This window comes from Silurus aristotelis (assembly GCF_946808225.1).
Source record: "Silurus aristotelis genome assembly, chromosome: 2".
Taxonomy (NCBI): domain Eukaryota; kingdom Metazoa; phylum Chordata; class Actinopteri; order Siluriformes; family Siluridae; genus Silurus; species Silurus aristotelis.
In genome coordinates this window covers 10,683,305-10,705,110 of record NC_139575.1, presented here as the reverse complement: position 1 = coordinate 10,705,110, position 21,806 = coordinate 10,683,305, and the positions used below count along the sequence as shown (strand labels likewise).

At 36.5% G+C, this 21,806-nt stretch overlaps 1 protein-coding gene across 3 annotated transcripts; it reads left to right on the top strand.

Moving 5' to 3' along the window:
- Nucleotides 1–9,061: 9,061 nt before the first annotated feature.
- On the top strand, nt 9,062–21,014 carry itgb3bp (integrin subunit beta 3 binding protein). 3 transcript variants are annotated; one of them, XM_083524224.1, is made up of 9 exons: nt 9,067–9,384; nt 9,585–9,621; nt 12,249–12,333; nt 12,857–12,929; nt 15,156–15,234; nt 15,350–15,437; nt 15,817–15,873; nt 19,800–19,848; nt 20,606–21,014. In XM_083524224.1, exons 1-9 carry the CDS (start codon nt 9,380–9,382, stop codon nt 20,610–20,612), a joined length of 480 nt encoding a protein of 159 aa, XP_083380350.1. In that variant the 5' UTR covers nt 9,067–9,379; the 3' UTR covers nt 20,613–21,014. The 3 variants fall into 3 exon arrangements, with proteins under 3 accessions (XP_083380349.1, XP_083380348.1, XP_083380350.1); XM_083524223.1 differs by lacking the exons at nt 19,800–19,848; nt 20,606–21,014 and adding an exon at nt 19,443–19,575 and having other exon boundaries at nt 9,062–9,384; nt 12,860–12,929; XM_083524222.1 differs by lacking the exons at nt 19,800–19,848; nt 20,606–21,014 and adding an exon at nt 19,443–19,575 and having other exon boundaries at nt 9,064–9,384.
- The last annotated feature ends 792 nt before the right edge of the window (nt 21,015–21,806 follow it).

The window sequence follows — 21,806 nt, the reverse complement described above, 5'->3', positions numbered from 1 at the left end:
TATAATGTGGTGATTAAAAGGGAATATGTTCTTTATAAGTGTAAGTTTGTCCCTAATGAGTGAGCCGGTGGCGACTGTGGCAAGGAAAAACTCCCTGAGATGGCATAAGGAAGAAACCTTGAGAGGAACCAGACTCAAGAGGGAACCCATCCTCATCTGGGTTGCACCGAATGTCCATTTATAACAGATATACAATGTTGAGGGGTGCAGTGATGATGATCAGAAGCGAAATGTAGTCCTGAGTCAGTGTAGGAGACTGTTGACATTAACTACAGTCCAAATCCATACTCAAAGCTCCCGTTCTTACTTTCGGAATTTCATAAAACCACCCAAGGCGTTGATGAGAAACCGTCTGTGATTGTATGACCATAACTTTAGTAGCCTTTATGCCAGATAACAGTATCAATGTAAGAATAGCTCTTGAAATATTCATAAACTATGGTTTGAATAGTCCAAGCTTGTGTAGTATACTAAGAATCCCCAAAGAGAAACAGCAATAAGCAATAGTTTACTGGAGCTCTAAACTAGAGCAGTGAAAGTTCAACAGTTAGGGGTCAGGGTTATTGAACAAAAGGTTGATAGTTCAAACCCCTGCAAGGGTCTTAACATTCTCTGATGCATGTGTGCTGTATCATGACTGCACATATACTCTGACTAAAACTTAATAACATGTTGAGATAGGTGAAGATTAAGAATTTAACTATGCTGTTATGTACTGTATATATGACAGATAAAGGTTTCTGCTTTCGTTATTCCTATGAACATGGGGAAGAAACTAATGCTTGAATTCTTGCATGCTATAAAGAAGAGATGTACAGTGTTGTTTAAATATGCTATTAATGTTCCATGTGACATTTAGTCTTGAAGTCTACGGTTACAGTAGATAAAGTCAAAGGGCAAAAGAATTGGCAGAGAGGTATAAATAGATGTTGAGGCCTGCTAGTGGCCATGAGTGAATAGTCCAGGGAGTGGAATGCATGTTATCCAAGCTAATTGTAGACCACCAGTGAATACAAATGTTGTATTATAAACAAAATACTGTCCCATCCCACTGCAACATTAACAGGAGAATTAGACTTACAACTCTGCTTACACATGATACACTGTTTATTTGTGTGCAAATATTTGATTTTGGACCTGGTCTTTTGTATCAAAATTGAAATTAAAAGCTAATGCACTACATGTTTAAAAGTTAGTGGACATCTGACCACCATACCCATATGTGGTTCTTCATCAAACTGTTAAAGCAAAGTTGGGGGCACACAATTGTAAAGAATGTCTTAGTGCATGTAGTAAAATTATTTCCCTTCACTGGAACTAAAGAGGCCCAAATTTGTCCCCTGTAAACAAAGCAAGGTCGAAGGTTGGAGAAGATGAACTTGAATGTTTTGCACAAGAGCACTGAATTCACCCTCACTGTACATCTTTGGGATGGTGGAATGAACTTTAATGCTGTAATGCACCCCAGACCCCCTCACCTAGCATAAGTGCTTGACCTCACTAACGCTCTTGTTGCCAAATAAGTACAAATTCCCTTAGCCATGCTCCCAAATTCTACTGAAGAGTGAAGGTTATACAAACAATAACTAATAAAAAAATAACTGTAACCTTTAACACTTTTCCAAGCATTGGAACATAAAAAAATGTATTACTTTTATATTATTGAAATAATTTATTTTAGTTTATGCTATTATTACTCTTTTTTTAAAGTAGCAAGCTACATTTATTTGCAATGTATGCATCATCTCCATCTTGCACAAAAACATCATCTCCATCATTACCATCATAATTCTGTTCCTAAAGACATATAGAGTATATATACTATACACTCATCTTCCACTTTATTAGGAACACATGTACTTCTGCTAATTTACATTCAGTTGTCTAAACAGCCAATCACGTGGCAGCATCTCAGTGCACACAGTTGTGCAGATCCAGAGCTTTAGTTAATGTTCACTGAAAAAGAAATAGTTCTTTGTAACTTCAACCATGGGATGGTTGATGGTGCCAGATGGGTTGGGGTGGGTTGAGTAAATACTGCTGATCTCCTGGGATTTGCACACAGAGCAGTCTCTAAAGTTTAACAAGATTGACAGTAAATCTATCTAATGTATAGTTTAGAAGCTGGTTCCCATTGAATATATTAAAAGCAGTACTGTTTACTGTACCATTCTGCTTTGCATCATTGTAATGATGCAAAAGCATTTCTAAGCTCCACTTATTATCAATGACAACACCAAATCCTGTATTTCAGCAATCTTTATAAATCCTTTAGAGTTAAACATACACTCAATAAACCTACTGGAACTACTGCTGACTTCTGCTCATTTGTATTCATGTCCAGCATTCACTTACACACAGCAAACAAAAGGTAAGTGCAAATAAAAGACAAGTGAAAAGAGGTGAAGATCTGGGGTACTATAAAAATCATATAAAACATGATTATGTTCGTTACTAAATCGAATTTTGAATAAAGCTTGAATTCATTTTTTTGTACAATGTACACTGTCCCAAAGCCACTTTACAGTAATAAATGGATTATGAATATATACTGTAAATGTGTAAATTAGTCTCTATAAGTTTATCCCTAATTAGCAAACCATTGGTGACTGTGGCAAGGAAACCCCCACTGAGATGGCATGAGGAAAATACTCAAAAAGAAGAACATGCTTATTTGGGTGACACTAAATGTCCATTTATTATAGTACCATCATCACCTGTAGTCCTAAGCCACTTTAGCAGTTTATATTAATTATAGTTTTCTCTATTAAGCTCTAAATTACTTATTTTTGAGCATTAAAAAAAGGAATGCTAGAGCTAAGTGTTATAGTGACTTTATTTTACTCTACCCGTTCAAATCCAGCACTCATGAGGAGTATGACAGCGCCATCTTGTGGAAAAGGACAGTACAGCAGCACACTAAGAATTGACATGAAAAAATAAAACTTTAAAGGAACCACCTTTGACTCAACAGGTAGTGATGGCTCAATTGTTAAGGCTCTGGTTTACTGTTAATAAGGGTGGAGGTTCAAACCGTAGCACTGCCAAGCTGCCACTGTTTTTTTTTTATTGTATAGGGTTTTAAACAAAGCCATTGTCATACAAAATTATTTAAAGTAGTATAATGCAGTAGCAAAGTCAGGAAAACCCTTACAGTTATATTCTGAAATCTATTTTGTTAAAATAATGAACTGTACCATTCCCCGCATTGTTATAAGCCGATGAAGCAAAATGGTATAAAGTACAAAGCCATCTTCTTAGTTTCTAAGTGGTAATCTCATATATCTTTATTTATCTTTAAGTTGTCCATGTATGGCCACCTTCAGCAGCAGTGACTGTTTTCTAATGATGAGAACTCCAACCATGTAATCGTATAACCAACCAGGAGAGATCATAATGACATTAACAATCCTGGTGCGAGTAAAGTAAAAGTCTTTATAATTCATAGAAGATTCAAGGCTGCAAACAACAGCACAGTGTCTGGCAACAGCACAGTACGTGAGAATATCCACAACAATGGGGGTACCAAACTTCACATTTTATTTGACACTGAGGTGGTACCATCAATGATACATCATTTGTGCATTTAGTATGAATCTGTGAGATACTGCATATGTATACAGTATCTCACAAAAGTGAGTACACCCCTCACATTTCACCAACCATTTTATTATATCTTCTAAAGGGACAATACTATAGAAATGAAGCGAGTAGAAATGAGTAGTGCGCAGCTTGTATAGCAATACAGATTAACTGTTCTCTAAAAATAACTCAAAATACAGCCATTATTGTCTAAATAATTGGCGAAAGAAGTGAGTACATCCTAAGTAAACATGTCAAAACTGTGTCCAAAATGACAATATTTTGTGTGAGCACCATTGTTATCTAGCACTGCCTTAATCCTCCTGGTCATGGAATTCACCAGAGCTGCACAGGTTGCTGGGATCCTCTTCCACTCCTCCATAATGACATCAGAGAGCTGCTGGATGTTAGACACATGGTGCTTCTTCACACTCCATTTGAGGATGCCCTACAGGTGCTCAATAGGGTTCAGGTCTTCAGACATACTTGACCACTCCATCACCTTCACCTTCAGCTTCCTTGGCAAGGCAGTTGTCATTTTGGCGGTGTGTTTGAGGTTGTTATTATGTTGGAAAACTGCCGTTCGGACCAGTTTCTGAAGGGAAGGCATCATGTTCTGCTTCAGAATCTCACAGTACATGTTGGAATCCATCTTTCCCTCAAAGAACCGCAGCTTCCCAGCAGCACTCATGCAGCCTACCACCACCATGCTTGACTGTAGGCAAGACACAATTTTCTTGGTACATCTCACTAGGGCATTGCCACACATGCTGGACACCATCTGAGTCAAACAAGTTTATTTGGTCTCATAAGACCACAAGACATGATTCCAGTAATACATGCTCTTTAACAGGTTGTCTTCCGCAAGCGGTTCGCAGGATTTCTTGTGAGCCAGCTTCAGAAGAGGCTTCCTTCAAGGCCGACAGCCATGCAAACCAACTTGTTGCAGTCGTATAGTCTGAGCACTGACAAGCAGACCATCCGCTTCTAGAAAACCTCTAAAGCAATGCTGGCAGCACTCATATATTTTTGAGTCAGCTTCTGCACCTGATGCACAGCACGACGACTCTACTTCTTTGATAGACCGTTGTAAGGACTGTTCTGAGTGGAACACTTTAGGAAAACTTCTGAATGACCCTGGTCACTGTACTGTAACTCAGTTTCAGGGTGCTACAGATTTTCTTATAGCCTCTGTCAACATGGTGGAGACAACAATTCATTATTTTGTAAAGATATGTTTATTAGGAATATAGTTGTAAAATATACAAACACATTAGAGTATCAAAAAACAGTAAAATTTCCCCCCCTTATGGAATTTTTTTTTAATAAATTGTAAACCAAATGTAAAAATCCATAGATCAATGTAAGTAAATGTTACTAATAGAATCCAGAAGCAAAAACAGGAGAAAAAAGAAAGAAATAGAAAGAAAAACAAACTAACAAACGTACAATACTGAAGAGCAAATATGTGAATATCAGTCAATATAGTACAACAGTGGTAAGATGTCAAGAAAAGGGGTTTAAATACAGTCAAAATGTGAATGTTTTTGCTGAACAAAATATATATTTTTTTAGGAGTACTATATGACACTAGTTCATTAATCCAGTGTCTTCTTTCTGGTGGAGTTTTCCGATTTCCAGTTTTTAAGTATATATTTTTTTGCTGCAGTGCTTGCAAGAAAGATAAAATACTTTTATGATTAGTCATGTGAATTGAACTAACATCACCCAATATCCAAACTTAAGGATCAAAGTCAATATGCTTATTTGATATTCCAGGAATTATTGCTATTACGTACTTCCAAAAAAAATATCTAAGATTGGCAGCTAAATTGACAGCATGTGAAGAAGAGTTCCAGTTGATGTTTTACATCTTTGACACATGGCTGAAATCTCACTATTAAGTTTGTTTAATCTATAGGGGGTATAATATGTTATGTGTAAAATGTTAAATTGAATTTGTCTGTGATTAGTATACACCAGTGCAGTTTGTGGCTTTTCTAGGAGCTTTTCCCCAGTCTGTATCTTCATACAAACATTCCAAATCCGATTCCCATTTTTGTTTTATTAGAGATTTTGGGTGAAAGCAACAATTCTAATTCTCAAATCCTCAGAGTTCTTTGCCTTGAGGTGCCATGTTGAATATTTAGTGGTCAGTATGAGGGAATTGTACTCAAAGCACCTAATTTTTACTGCTCGAATACAAGATACACTAATTTGTATGGTCCTGTCAAGCAGACAAAAGCATGAAGATGATGAACTGGGCTTGGATGGTTACATGACGTACAGCTGGTATCACTTAGGGTGTACTCACTTTTGTTTCCAGCTATTTATAGACAATAAGTGCTGTATGTTGAGTTCTTTTTCAGTAAATCTGTACTGCTATACAAGCTGCACAGTGACTACTCTGAAATATATCCAAGTTTTATTTCTACATATAGTAAATAATGGGACACAGAAACAATCTTAATAAATGAAAGTTATTATTTGCAACCACAGGATGGCGCCGTTACAACTGAATTCATTCAAACAAAACCAGCATGAAACTACACCCTCGGTGTTCAACTATACTAGAGTCCTAGGATATAATTCAAATGTTTTCAAAACCGTAATTAAAACTGGTTTTCTGAGGTGAAAACTGAACTACATAAATATATAATGTATCACAGATATATCACTTCATACATGTCTGTTTAAATTATAGAGTATTTTTCTTTTAATGGCTGTTGTTAAAAAAGTCCAGCAGAAATGGTACGGCAAATAAACTGTAAATCACATTGAAATAATCAAAAACTCAGCAATAACAGCCTTATTCGGACCCATCTGAGAGTCATTTGAGGAAATAAATAGTCCTGAGTTTTCCTTACAGCATTTTTAATGTTCAAAAAGCTTGAACACATCTTTTAGAGAGGGCTAAAAACATGTCCTAGTGAATGACACTTCTTTAACAAAAGCAATTTCCTCTCAGTATTTATGTTGAGCTGTGAAATGTGTAAAGTATCAAACCATAACACTTGGGTGGTTTGTCCACGCCAAATCAAAATGAAGAAAAGTGCCTGGGGGCGTGTGTCCACCTGAAAAGGCCCTGATGTAATGTCTCGAAGAGATGGGTCACTCTACTGAGCTAATACACTGCCCTGTCATCAAGGCAGAACGCCTTTAATTTACAGGCCTACACCCCCCCCCCCCACACACACACACACACTCACACACCATAAAAACACATTACCTAGCTGTGCTAACTCTCCAATCCCATCTCCCAATTATGAGACCTTAGTCTGAGGCAATATGGCTGGCTGGTAGCAAGTTACCAAAATGCTCTGTAGTAATCTCCAAGCCCTCGTTCTTCATTTAGGTCCATCTGGCTTTTTCCCAGGTCCTTGTTCTTTGACAAGTTTGGCCATTATTTTTCTGCAGTAAAGCAAACTAGCTGAGGTTAAAGTCATAAAGAGTGCAAACAAAAGAAAGAGGATCGATATGAAAGCTCAACACATATCAACAGCAAATGTGTTTACCTCCAAGAAGTAAAAAACCTTAAAAAAAAAAGAAAAATTAAGAAGTGTAGCTTATATGATATGAAATTGAGATAATAGTTTCACTACAGTGCAACTGTAAGTTATAAGGATTTAGTAAATAAATTTTTTATCATTATTGCTTTGAATGATGAAGGCAAAAACATGAATTCTAACACATTAGATGTCTTGTTGATCAAAAAATATTACATTGCAGTGAGTTTTTTAGATTGTTACAAGAGTTTGCAAAACTTTGTAATCTTACATTTTTTTTTAGAAACCAACATTTACTAAACTATCTTAGATTTTTCTGGTTTAATAAAATCCCCCTGAAAGCACTGTGCCTGCTTGGGTGTACCTCTGATGTATAACTGCCTTAATTAAAAGGTAATGGACAATAAATATCAGGCACATTGTTTGTTCTCTGCTAGTGTGAGGCAGTGTATTCTTTTAATACACTGTGTGCACATTATAAACAGGTGTTTGCTTTAATATAAAAATAAGACAATTAGAAGATGGGAATTAGCCATTAAAAGTAATAATGAAAAAAATGTTTTCATACTAAAGACTATTTACAGATATGATCACCATTATTATAGATGAAAAGCTTCTGCTATAAAATAAATATCTAATTTTTAAATGCCAGTTCATTGGTGCACCCTATATTTTTTGTTGTTATTGCTTTTTTTATTTTATACATTTTTTTATTGGTATTGGATGTTAAAGATATGTAACCATTTTGCTTTTTTATGTGCTTTGTCTACTTTCAATCTTTCTTTTAAGGGGATTTAGTCTAGTCACATGCACATTCTCCATCACTGTTTGTCAACTGTTAAAGATATGCTAGTGATATGGGTAGGAAACTACCAGCCCATTAGAAGATTAAATATAAGTGGAAGTAAACCATGCCATATATATTAGTGAAAGAAAAAGGGAAAAATACCATTTGGAAAAACTTAAAAAGTAAGAATATGCTTTATGTTTCTCATTATAGGTAACTAAATAGCTGTTTAAGACATTGAACTCTATTGTACAATAAAGTGGATTGCTTCTCTTTGCGCTATAAGTTTCATTGGACTAGAACGTTTAAAACAAAACTGAATAATTTAAGCAGATTAAAGAGTCATGTTTTCTATCTATTTATTTATTTTTCAATGTTAAATCATAATTGAGAGGAACCATGGCAACCTTTATTTTAAGTAATATAATGTTTGGTATGATGCAACATTTATTTTTTGCTTATGGCCCTCAATCAAAGTTGATTTTCTAGGTCCATCCTAGGAAAATGTTTGGGCACGTCTAATCTATACTGTGTGCTAGAAAGAACTCAGCCCCTTCAACTCCTTCAACTTTGAATTTACATGCTATTGAACAACAAATGCACAATGACCAGCTGTATGTGTTTTACATATTTCTTACAACTTCACTAGAGGAATTACAAATGTTTTAGATTTTCTTATTCATGTTATTAACTGTGAGCTTAGCTGGTAATTTTAGGCACTCGAAGGTACCTACAGGCACCCTTTTTAATACTTAAGACTGCTGTCCACAAAATCCCCAGTTAAACATCCCATACTGTATGTTCTGCAAGACATGTCCTACAAGTGTGCTCTCCCAATTATAAATACAGAAACTAAATAAGACGACCTTCATCAGGGTTGCCAGTTCCTACAAGTTTAAGAACCCAACTGAACTGTATTGCTAAAACCGCACAAATGATGAAGTGACCATCACACACACACACACAGGCCGCACGCGCACACACACACACACACACACACACACACACACACACACACACACACACACACACACCATAGATACCCTACACTAACTAATTTCCTTCGTTTGTAATAACTGACACAAATTATTCCATTATTTACTGTAAAACAAATTACGTGCTAAAACCAGTGGCTCTGGCAACCCAGAACTGCACCAACAATCAAATAGACCAGGCACTGGTGCGCAGACAAAATTAATCCGGAGAAAACAACTTCACAAAGCGTTCCTCGAACATTAAATTTTTTATTTTAATCTAGACTAAATATTGCATTAATAATAGTAAATTATTTGCTATATGGCATGTTTGTTTATCGCATACAAACATTAACACAAAGTATCAAAAAGTTGTATTTATTGATCATTTTATGTAGTTGTTTCCCGGGAGCGTTATTACCGTCGCGCGGCGCCAAAAGACAAACAGGATTATTGACTGCGTTGAAAGTGTTGTTTAGATTCACCGAAGCCCAAATAGCGAACACAGAAGTCTCAAAATTGCCGTAACAATGCCGTAAGTTATATTTTCTGGCTATGTTAACATTAACTTATTAAGCTTTATATATACATCTATCATTTTTCGTTGTTAGATAAAAGCTCGTGGTGTTTATATGTATGCACTGGTCTTGTTTTTATGAACTGTGAGATCAGTATTTATATTAAATATGATAAAAATAAAAATCTGAATTCACGATCATTTCCTTTCTTTCACAGGGTCAAAAGTAGTCTTCAGGTAGAAGAAAAGGAAAATGTGAGTTTTCATATTAACTGTTAATTAGTATCATTTTAACTGTGTTACCAGCTGATATACTGTACATTCAGCTGCTTCTTTAAATACATATCGGATTCAATTCAATTCAGTTTTATTTGTGTAGCCCTTTTAACGATAGTCATTGTCCCAAAGCACTGTTCATGGTCCTAAACCATTGTAGCAAACTTTTTATATTAATTACAGTCCAAATCCATCTTTAGGGTCTGTAAGTTTATCCCGCCGCATTAACCAAATGGATCATCAGACTGTTAGGATCACTGTAGTAATATAGTAAAGATCTATATGAAGTTACATTATTACTGACTGCAATATAGCTGTGGTTCTTTTTCAGCCACTTGTGTTAGTTTCTGTTAGTAAATCGGTACTCCCTCTAACCACGTGGTCTGTATAGTGACTATTTTCAGCATAAGCATAACTTTCACTCACCACTTACTACACATGCAGGTGCATCTTAATAAATTAGAATGTCATTAAAAAAGTTTATTCATTTTAGCAATTCAATCCAAAAATAGAACTCGTGTATATTATAGATTCTTCACACATGGACATACATTTCTAGTGTTTATTTCTTTTCATTTTGATGATTATGGCTTGCAGCTAATGAAAACACTAAGTTCAGTATCTCAGAAAATTAGAATATCGTAAAAAAAGTTTATTATTGGAGACTCGTAATGTCACACTCTAATCAGCTGATAACCTCAAAACACCTGCAAAGGTTTCCTAAGTCTTTAAATGGTGTCTCAGTCTGGTTCAGTGTACACAATCATGGGGAAGACTGCTGACTTGACAGTTGTCCAGAAGACGATCATTGACACCCTGCACATGGAGAGTAAAACACAAAAGGTCATCACTAAAGAAGCTGCTGTTCACAGACTGTTGTATTCAAGCACATCAATGGAAAGCTGAATGGAAGGAAAAACATGGTATAAAAAGGTAAAACGAAGCCCATTCAAGAATTTGGGGAGATTGGACTGCAAAGAGTGGACTGCAGCTGGAGTCAGTGCTTCAAGAGCCTCCACACACAGACGTATCAATGGGCTACAACTGACGCATTCCTTGTGTCAAGCCACTCCTGAATCAGAGACAACGTCAGAGGTATCTTACCTGGGCAAAGGACAAAAAGGACTGGATTGTTGCTCAGTGGGCTGGTGTTGGTCCACTGTGTTTTATCAAGTCCAAAGACAGCACAGCCGTCTACCAGGAAGTTTTAGAGCACTTCATGCTTCCCTCAGCTGACCAGCTTTATGGAGATGCTGATTTCATTTTCCAGCAGGATTTGGATGGAGAATCTATGGGGTATTTTAATGAGGAAGATATGAGACACCAGACCCAACAACGTAGAAGAGCTGAAGGCTGCTATCAGAACAACCTGGGCTTCCATAACACGTCTGCAGCGTCACAGACCGATTGCTTCCTGCCTTGCTGCAGTAATTAATGCAAAGGGAGCCCTGACTGAGTATTGAGTTCTGTACATGTTCATATTTTTCAGTAGTCCAAAATTTCTGTGTTTAAAATCTGTTTTTATTAATTTTTTATTGGTCTTACGTGATATTAAAATTTTCTGAGATACCGAATTTTGGGTTTTTATTAGCTGTAACCCATAATCATCAAAATTAAAAGAAAATATACCAGTCTGTGTGTGAAGAATCTATATAATATACAAGTTTGACTTTTTGTATTGAATTACTAAAATAAATTAACTTTTTAATGCTATTCTAATTTATTGAGATGCCCCTGTACATACCAACCCTTCTGGGCCTCTTTTGTAAGTATCTGCAACTTCAATTCAAAGGAACAAAGTGGTTCTTTTGAACCCTGGTGTGACAGACAATGTACTAGCACTGTAAAAAGGACAAGGTTATTTATTTGTCATATATATATATATATATATAATTTTACGAATGCAATGTAATATTTTTTTCTTTGTGATTTGTCATACATTGTAGCAACAAAATAGAATATACTATGTATTTATGGGTGATAACAACCCAATAGAATAGTGAATGCATTAAACATGAACTGGTCATGGGGTCATCTTGATCCTCTGGTATATGGGGTAGGAGGGTGCAACTTGCACTCAGCAACAAGAAAACTACAGTCTATATACAGCCAACAGTCAAGAGTCTTTTACAGAAATGCCCAAGCCATTTCTTATAAAGGCCAAAAATCACAATTAAGTGAAGGCTGTGGGCCCAAAATAATAGTTAATAAATAACATTATATAAATCATATATTATTAATTAAGATTACATTATTTTAATTATATTAAAATGTAAATTGCCATCGTTTCTCTCATTTATGATTTTTGAATATTAAATAAATAGAAAATAACAATATTACTGTGTAATCTGCTAAACTAATGCAGTTTTATTCTCAAACTTCTAGTTCAGTGAATATTACAGTTCAGTCAGAAACAACCCCCCCCCCCCTTCATTTATATATTTACATTTACATTTGTGGCATTTAGCAGTCCATATATTGCATGGTGGACCAAATCAGAGGTCACCATAGACCAACTTTGGCCCATTGGTTCTAGTTTGGGCATTTTTGGTCTATATGTTATGTTTAAAATCTATGACATAACTGTACAATATTGTTTACTCTAGACTCCAGTCAAGAGGCTCACCAAAGACAGAAAGTATTCTTCCCTGACTGGAACGATGCCCATGAACCCAAAAGCTAAACCCCAAGGTATTGGAGTTTACAATCACTGTTTATGTGTTACATGCGGTATGTTGATAATTATAATGACAACCATCACAATTGTACATGGTGGTGGCATCAAACTAAAAAATTTATTATAACATGCTCACAGTGGATGTGAATAAAAAAACCTACCTTTTTGAAGTAGGAAGGGTTGTGTTTTACAAAATAACTAAAAAAGCTGTTCTGTTTCCTGCTCTTCCTGTATTGTGCTTAAAATTAAAACTCAACAAATTGATAGAAATGATGCAGCTTGAACTAGTGTGAGATCTGATGTTATAGAAAATGATACAACATCTTCTGACCAGTCAGAGTTGAGAGTTCAGGAGAACATTATAAAAGATGTTTATTGAGGGATTTATGTGCGTATCATAAAATGTCTCATTAGCTTTAGCGTTGTATTGCTATGGAATCCTGCTATTAGTCCTCATATTAGTGAGGACACTGTCATTAATATGTCCATGTTGTTCACTGTGATGTGATTGATTACTGACATTTAGTGCTTCATCAGCAGGTAATTACAAAACCAGTGGGACTACTGTCAATGTCCTGGAAGCAGAAAAGCCACAGACAGAAACGAAAAGGTCAGTGTGTATACTGTATGTAATATGTATGTACATGTAGTGAAACGATTATTTTACTGCAAAACTCAACTTATGATAAAATAAATTCTGGATTTTCAGTTGCACATTTTAAGCAGATAAACCCTGTAGTTGAGAATAATATAAATTAAACTGTAAAGAATTATCAATAGATCTTCAGGTGTTTTGCATCAAGATTGCATCAAAAACTTTAGCATGTGTAATATTTTTGTGCCATTTCTTCATGTATTCTCTTATTATCTATTTAGTAAAATACTATTGATATAGGGGAGAAATATCTGTGCTATCTTGCTGTGCTAATGCAAGCCCGATGAAGCTTTTGGTACAGATTCCACCAGTTTCTGGAACTGTAATGGAGGTATGAACTTTCCTTGGATAGTGTTTTGATATTAGTGGTAGAGAGTTTGCTGTTTGATAAATCCTTTAAAATCTGCCATAGGGGTTCAGGAATGGTGAATGTGAAAGCCCTAAAATGTGATTTACAATGTTTTTAGACTCAAACCATTCAGTGAGCCCCGGTGCTCTCTAGATGGGGTGGGATTTTCCAGGAAGAGACAATTTCCATTGAAATAGAAAGTCTTTATCATGTAGGGCTGCAGCTATTGATTATTTTAGTAATCGAGTATTCTACCGATTATGGCATCGAGTAACCGGATAAAATGTACTTTTTCTTTATTAAAGAGCGATACTAAATATACTAGAGAAAATAAGATGCATTTCTTAAAATGAACAAGTAATTTGTTTCCTTTTTGAAAAATGTTTTATTTTATTGCTAAAATTTCATACAAGGGTATCTGTGGGTACCCATTTAGTGCATTTAATTGCCATAATACATCAAAATACAAATATATAATTAAAAAAATTATAAATAAAAACTTCAGATTTCTCTTTCAAAATAAAAAATCTATGGAAACCCGTTTCCTCCACGGTAAAAATGCAATTGTTTTTATTTATTTTAAATATCCAGCATTCCTGGTGCATCCACCGGTAACCATGTTGTGGCCTGAAGTTTGAAGCTGTAGGTGTATGAACGAGGCTCCTCTGTTTTATCTGTCCTGTTCTGTCTCCTTCAGAGATGATTGTTAGAGTTCTCTCCGGGGATCGGAGGCTTAGTTTTATACCATGCAAATCTATTGATTGTAGTCTTTTTTCCTTTTTTTAATGTGTAAAACATTCTGGCACTACAGGCTCTACAGAGGGGTGACAGAGGGAATTGCGCGAAATAACGTTGATATTGCGTTGAGAAAAAAACAAAATTGCCAGAAATACACACGGAATTGGCAGAAATAAAGTGGGAATTCGCCCCTCACTGTTTTCTCTCTGTTGATTTTTTCATTCCGCAGCGTTCAGAGTTTAGCGGGTGGTGCGTCAGTAATAATGGTCCGTGGGGAAACACAGTGCTTCCTGTGTAGCTAAATGATTTTTTTTGTACTCGAGTTACAACAGGAAATGTTTCAGCCATTATATAATGATAATAAACCGGAGTGAGTAGAACTTTTTCATTTGTAACTAGGCACACAACATGTTGCCGAAGCAGGCATTTTTTTCAAAAAAATTTTTTCCCACCTGATTGTAAATATGTACTTTTGTAGAACGTGTTGTCTTTTTGTGTGTGTATTCATAAACTGTGTGCACCATCCTTTGGTTAATCTTTGATCTAGTTTCTACTAGTGGCAATGCCAGACCATTACAGCGAAAGGAAATCTCTCATCATTAAAGGATATTTCCTTTGTCCCGCTTAGCTTGATGGTCATTATGACTGATCAGAATTTAATGACAGGACATGGAGGGAGCTCCATCACCAGCCAAAAAAACCTGTGATTTACATAGCACTAAAAATAGTTGGTTAAGGAGTGTTTAAGAAAGACCTATTTCCCCTTTAACGCATACTAACACAGAGACCCCTCTCAATCCATCAAGACAAGCATTAGTTTTGAATTTTATAGTGAAGTCATTTAAGAGGAAGCTAGTTAAATATATATAAAAACATCAATAACGAGAATGAGCTTATCATTAATTTAGGAGTGTGTTCATTTGGAGAGAGCTATTCCAGTGCCAAATTGTGACCATGACTGAATTTAGATCACAGGAAAAGGAATCTTGGTATTGTACTGAACAATTTTATATGACGTTTTGTTGGCTGAGGGTAACCGAAGGTCTAGGGTGGTGATGTTGCATTCATACGACATATGTTCAATGTTTTATCAGGATGGATTTCCTCAGGTCTAAATTGGAAGGATCTTTAGAAGCCTTAATGAAGATAAGGCAAGAGCTTGAGCCCTTATTGGTATGTATGTTAGATACACTTCGACACCCCTTTTCACCTCCCGAGCAAAAGGTAACCTTTCCCTGTTGTAATATACTGCATTTAATATGCAAAGTTTGTTTTTTGTATATTTAAGCCTGCAGAGGGCAACAGTGAGCTGAGGAGTTTCTTGCTGATGGGTCCTGGTGACTTACACGCTGAACTGAAGAGGCATAAAGAGCTGAGTGAGTCCTTATGACACTGTATGTCTAGATCAGTGGTTCTTAACCTTGTTGGCGGTATTGACCCCCACCAGTTTCATATGTGCATCCACCGAACCCTTCCAATGATGGCCAAGCGGGGCGTGTCATCACGAATCATATGAGTCGGGTGTGTGTGTCTTGACCTCCGCCGAACCCCTGAGACTGACTCACCGAAACCCTGGAATTCGATCGAACCCAGGTTAAGAACCACTGGTCTAGATTCATTACAATAAAATCTGTTCAGCAGTCCAGTCCACATCTAAACTGTTTCTTGCGAAAGTCTCAGAAATGGTTTAAACAAGCATATTTAAAGGTTTCTTCAAGCACATTTTGCTCTAAACACTTATTTTTTCCTTTACAGCTTTGCAATCGAATAGTCATGTCAGTGGACTACAAATGCATGAGAAGTTGCTCCAAGGTAAGTCGCCTGAAATGTTCTCCTCAGTCCTCAGACATAATGATTCAGATGACTACAGTAGTACGGTTGTGACAATTGTGCTGTGCTTAAATGCATCAGTACGGGGAGAAAAAAAAAACATTTAGAGTTCCACTTATTTATGGGCTATGATTGATTAAAAGCTTTAAAGCTCCTAGCCTCATTCAGATTTCACCGTTCGAGAACGAAGAGTTTGGCATTTAACATGATGCCGAAGAGTCGTAAATATTTACTACAGCCAGGATTAAAAGACTCCCTCTTCTTGAGGAAAAACATTTAGCTTTTATAGCACAAACAACCACGCACTTCTCTTCATGAGACAAAATTAATTGGATTATTTCAATCACATACACAGCCGTCAGCAAAGCTGCACTTGTGATTCAAACACATAATGGTGACTTGTAGCAAGTGAATGGGAGAATTGTGGCGAAGTTCAAAACAGTTTTAAGATAAGGTTGCCCAAACTTGCTTAAATTAGTCATGCTGGAGGACCTCGAAGCTCAGACTCGGCACCACAGGAATGTCACATTTTTGATCACATGATGGAGCATGAAATGTATCTGTGCACAGAGTCTTTCTTATAACAACAAAATACAACGTTTTCACACTGGAGAATCGAGCCTTTGTTTCGATAAGACAACTTCAGAAAACATTCATGTTAAAGACAACTATGGATGTTTAATGAAATCGGGGCAGGAAGTCCATCATGTTGGATGATGGGAAGCGTGCGGTTTAAAACTAAGCTTAATAACTGTAGCTATTATTGCCCCTACATTCTGTCGTACAGAGTCTGCATGATTTGACATTTTATGTTTTGTACAATTTATTTTTAAGACACAACTGATTCAATCTAATAAACAAACAAATTCTTATTGGGTTAGGCCAGTTTTTTATTTTTTTTTTTTACTTTTGCATTTCCTTTAACGACGTTAAATTAAATCAGGGGTCACCAAACTTTTTGAAGTTACTTCTTGGGTACCGATTAATGTGAAGGGCTACCAGTTTGATACACACTTCTGAAATAACAAATTTGCTCAATTTACCTTTAATTATATGTGATTATTAATAATTAATGATATTCATCTATGTGAAGACACTGATCATAATGACTTCTCACAATGGCACCATGTTGGTGACCCCTGAATTAAATGAACCGTTATTTGTAAGCAGAGGCAAGAAATATCCTATATTATATTTTACGGCATCGGTCCGAGGGTCAATTGGTACCGGGCCGTACAGAAAGGATACATAACTTAGGTTATTTCCGTTTTAATTATTATCTGATTCTGAACGATGTTTTATTTTGGAAAATTACCGGATTCTCTCCACCACATCTGTCTATGACTCACTCTTGATGCATGTCATGATGCCTCGGTCACATGTCTTACCTCCATCCGCTACCTTCTTAAAGGGGCTGCTCCGGCCCCTAACACATAATACATTACCGCTAAATTGAAACCCCCCCAATCTAGCAAAATGGAAAAAAACCCAAAGTGGATTCATGTTTATTATTATATTTAGAAAATACCAGTTTTTATGCCGGTCGTATCATTTTATTTTGTTGTATTTATCCGCCACACCTTAAAAGCCGGTCTGTGAAAATATTGAACCGGTATTAAACATTAAACCGGTGTGTGGCGCAAAAAAGGTTGGGGACCACTGCTCTATAGTGCCTGTCAAAAGTTTAGAAACACCAACTAATCTCTTGTTTTTGAGAGACATGTGCATGTTTCTTTTTCATTATATGCAACCAACAAGGTCATTTAATTATATTAAGATTTACTTTGACCAAACAAAATATATAAATGTGCAGATATTAATCCTCCCTTAGCATGAATAACAGCTTTACACACTCTTGGCATCCAGACAGTTCATTTCCCCAAACGATCATCTGAAATACTATGCCATGCCTCTGTAAAACCTGCCGAAGTTGTTCTTCGCTGGAGATTTCTTTCTGACCTTGTAATCCAGTTCATCCCAGAGCAGTTCAATAGGATTAAGGTGCAGTGACTGGGCAGGCCAGTCCATGACGGACAACACTCCATCTTACTGACTGCTCTCTAAATAACGCTTACAGAGCTTGAATGTATGCTTCGGGTCATTGTCTTGTTGTATGGTAAAGTCGGGTCCAATTAGCCACAGTCCAGATGTAATTGCATGGCGTTGAAGTATGGAATGGTAGCCATGTTGGTTCAGTATTCCTGTCACCATTAAAACTTCATTTGACCTACATGTATATGTGTTCGCATGCTCTCCAAATCTAGACAGAATAATAATTGATTGCTTGAATTATGCTCATTACATAAATAAATCTCGATTGAATGAGTTCAGTGTGAAGATGTTTACAAACAAAATTAAATAAAAATAAATGAATAAAGGTTTTAAAGTTCTGACTTGGGTAATAACTTATTTTTTTACTTAACCTGTGAGTATAATTTTATCATTTCATAATTTTAGTTTTTTGAAGAACGCCGTAGTCATTTATTTCATTTAATGACGTATTAACGGGGAAAGGTATTGGGGTAACTCAGGTTTGCTTACTACTTAATGTAATCAGCATCAACAATTCTTGCATGCATTAGAGATGATTGAACTTGTTTATAAACCTCACACATGGACACATACAGTCAGCCAAGCTGTCATGATGGATATGACACCACAGACAGCTGAGAAAATTCATGTCAATAATTTACCTTTCACAGAAAATCTTTTGAGTCCATGCCCAAAGTTGTGGCCATATTGCCCCGTAAATCTTCTCACTGCCTTCTGCAATCATCTCTGATGGTGGTACATCAGTCAGGAGGAAAGTTTGGAATCTTTTCTAAAAGTTGGACATTTCTTGGCATTTTCAAAACATCACAAAGTTACCACCAGTCCCACAAAGCATGTGCTGATGAGCAGAAAATGAATAAAAGAGAGCCTAATAATTCAGCAGCAAGTTCATCTTGGGTATTGATTATTTGTGTGTTGCGAGAGATTTGGAAAATTCAATTAAATGAGTTGAGCAAAGGATTCATAAATCGGCTTTTGTCTCCGCCCAAAGCACGCCCTTCCAGACACATTGTTATGTACTAAATCAATGTTGTGCTTCACAATATATTTTCTATGGAGCATGAAGATAAATAACATTTAAACAGTTCTGCTTACCGCCGAAACAAGTTTTATCTTCGCCGAAGCTTTCTGTCATCGGGAAGCCGCCGGCCGCTCACCTCGCCAGGGGTAGTAACATATTTTTATGGCAAATGTTCCATAAGAAAATCCTATATAATGTGAATTTTGTGGAGGAAAAATGAGGAGGAAGGGGACGGATCAGCAGTATAAAAATTGATCAGGCTGTAGATGGGGTCGAGTCAGGGGAGATTTGTAAGACAGCCTTAATAGACTGTATTAAAGAAAGATTCCTTAAAAATGTAATAAAACAAATAGGTTTTCAGCACTTGGCTGGGAAAGGGTCACACACACTACTCTCATCACATCAATCAGCCGGCTGTTGATGGATAAATGGAGCCTGCTTGCGGTGAATTTTATGCTTTTTTATGCTTTTTCTTCAGAAAACACAGACCCAATTAAAGCTGTGCTGTATATTAGAAGGCCTTTGGGGAGAGAGGTGACGAGGTGTTTTTCAGTATTCCAAAGCTTTGATGCTTCATAAGCGTTTATGACCATGTTCATTTGTTAGATTTAGTACTTTTAATTGTATTGTTTGAATATAGACAGATTTTTACAGCCAATGTTAGAACAATGGGAGCTTTTTTAAGTTGATTATATACTTAGTTTTTTTTTGTTTAGTTTTTTTTTTTTTTACCTTTTAATAGCCTTTTAATCCTGTCTTTTTTTTTTATTTTTATTTATTTATTTATTTTTTTTATCAAATATGATAAATGTGAAGTTTGTTATCTATTTCGCAGGTACAACCCAGACTGGCAGTTCCTACGAGTTTCTCAAGAACATCTTAAGGCAAGTCTTGTTTCTCATTAATATAAACACGGAATTGGAATAGCTGTGCATGTCTTCTGAGATCTTCATGTCAGTGTGTGTGATGTGCACTGAACAGCCTGTCAGCCAAGAGGCAGGTCAACATCTGGCCTGCTGTCAGTCAATCCAAATGTGTACATGTCAAAAGCAGCCTGAGCAGCGTTCACATTCTCCTTTATACGCAACCTGCTCTCCACAAGGGCTCTCATTCTTATTTTAACCTGCTCGCTGACAAAATGTTGATTCTACAGTGTACACTGGGATGTGTTGCTGCAAAAATATGTTTTTACCTCTGGCCTGCACTGTTCTATTAGAGCAGCTACAGAATATATACGCAATCGGCACCAGTGTTCTGGATGTTCCAGTGTAAGAAAAGATTCTTTTCAGATTTGTTTAGAAACTAACGGGGGGAAAAAAAATGTCAACAGCAAATCCGCAAAACACATCAGCGTGCGACAGCAAATTGAACTGAACATCACCTGCTCGTTTCTGATTGGCTGCATAATGCGTCAGTCTTAGACAGTGACGAATATGTTTGCACTAAGACGAAACATGAGCTTAAATGAATCCACTGAATCTTTGATTTATGCACAAAAAAACTCCCAAGAAGCTAAAATGAACAGTAAATCATGACACAGTTGTGAAAATCCTCCAATCTGACATCATTACTAAATGTGCAGGCTCACTATGGTGCAATGAAGTGCACTTTCCCTGTTAATCTTGTCTCTTTATTTGGCAGTGGCTGAGAAGGCCAACCTGAACAACAGCTGCTGGCCACACAAACCATCCCTATTTCTGCCCAAGGTGCATCATATAACTCTCACTTTATCGCCCTCAGAGGCGGCGTGAAGGACAAAAGCACAAGGTGGTCCATTAATGGTACTTGTATTTTCTCATATACATGTCCTCCTTTTTGGTTGGAAGTAAAGTCTTGGGGTGTGGTTTCTTTCGAATGACTTGTGTCTTAACATGGCACAGAGCTCCACAGCCTCTTTAGTTTAAACATTTATTCACAGAACTTCATAATAATCATACTTCATAATAATCATGGATTCTTGAATGGCTATTTATGATTCATCAGAAAATGTTGTTCATCCTTTGCATTTCTCGATCAATTGTACTAACAAAGGCAAACCATGTTAATATTATTGCACTAATTCTTATTGTAAAATAAATAATTAACAAAGGAAATTGGACAAGCTCTGCAAAGAGATGTTTATTTTTTGGTTTTTATTAATGGAAGGAGTCTCCAGTGTTCCAACGTGGCAGCATGTTTTATTTCTTAACTTCATAATAACATATATTTGTCGTTCAGGTCAGCAGACAGGTCTACAGTCATCTGTAAACAAGATCTACAACATTTGAACTTAACTATTAATAGATAAAAAAGTGCCGTTTATTCATTAATTAAACAACTGAAATCATTGGGATACGTTTTAAGCTCCTGAATCAGAAGATAATTGTGAACATATGTTTACTAAGTGCACTAAAACACTTTGACGTGCTGTTAAAATAATCATTGATGTCAGGCAGCATCAGGCTTCTCCGTTACGGATAACTTTTCCTATAGCGGCACGTCCCCAAATTATTTCTTTCCCCATTTAAAACCGAGGTCAAGCTCCTTAATTGGCCAACCTGTCCTTTGCTCCCCTGTCAGCTCCATGCGTGTCTCTTATCTCTATCCGATTACTGCGTTTCTTTGCATGTATTGAATCACATCCAGTTCATTTTCCTAGTCTTTTGTGCGTGTGGCTGCCGGGCTTGTACAAGCTGTAACACTATAGCCCCTCTGTGACCTGATAACATTTACAGTTGTAATGGATTTTTTTAATGCCAGTCATTAACTCCTGTGAAAGTACGAGGTAGCGAAAGATTGTGTGCACCTTTGTTCCTCTGGTATTTCAGCTTTATGACATTGTGTTCCAATATGTCCCTTCCCA

Bases quoted from the DNA above. Each gene is read 5' to 3' on its own strand.
- itgb3bp (XM_083524222.1), top strand. The intron at 12,930-15,155 runs GTCAGTGTGTAT...ATGTTTTATCAG, and splicing joins CCACAGACAGAAACGAAAAG to GATGGATTTCCTCAGGTCTA. The intron at 15,235-15,349 runs GTATGTATGTTA...TGTATATTTAAG, and splicing joins AAGAGCTTGAGCCCTTATTG to CCTGCAGAGGGCAACAGTGA.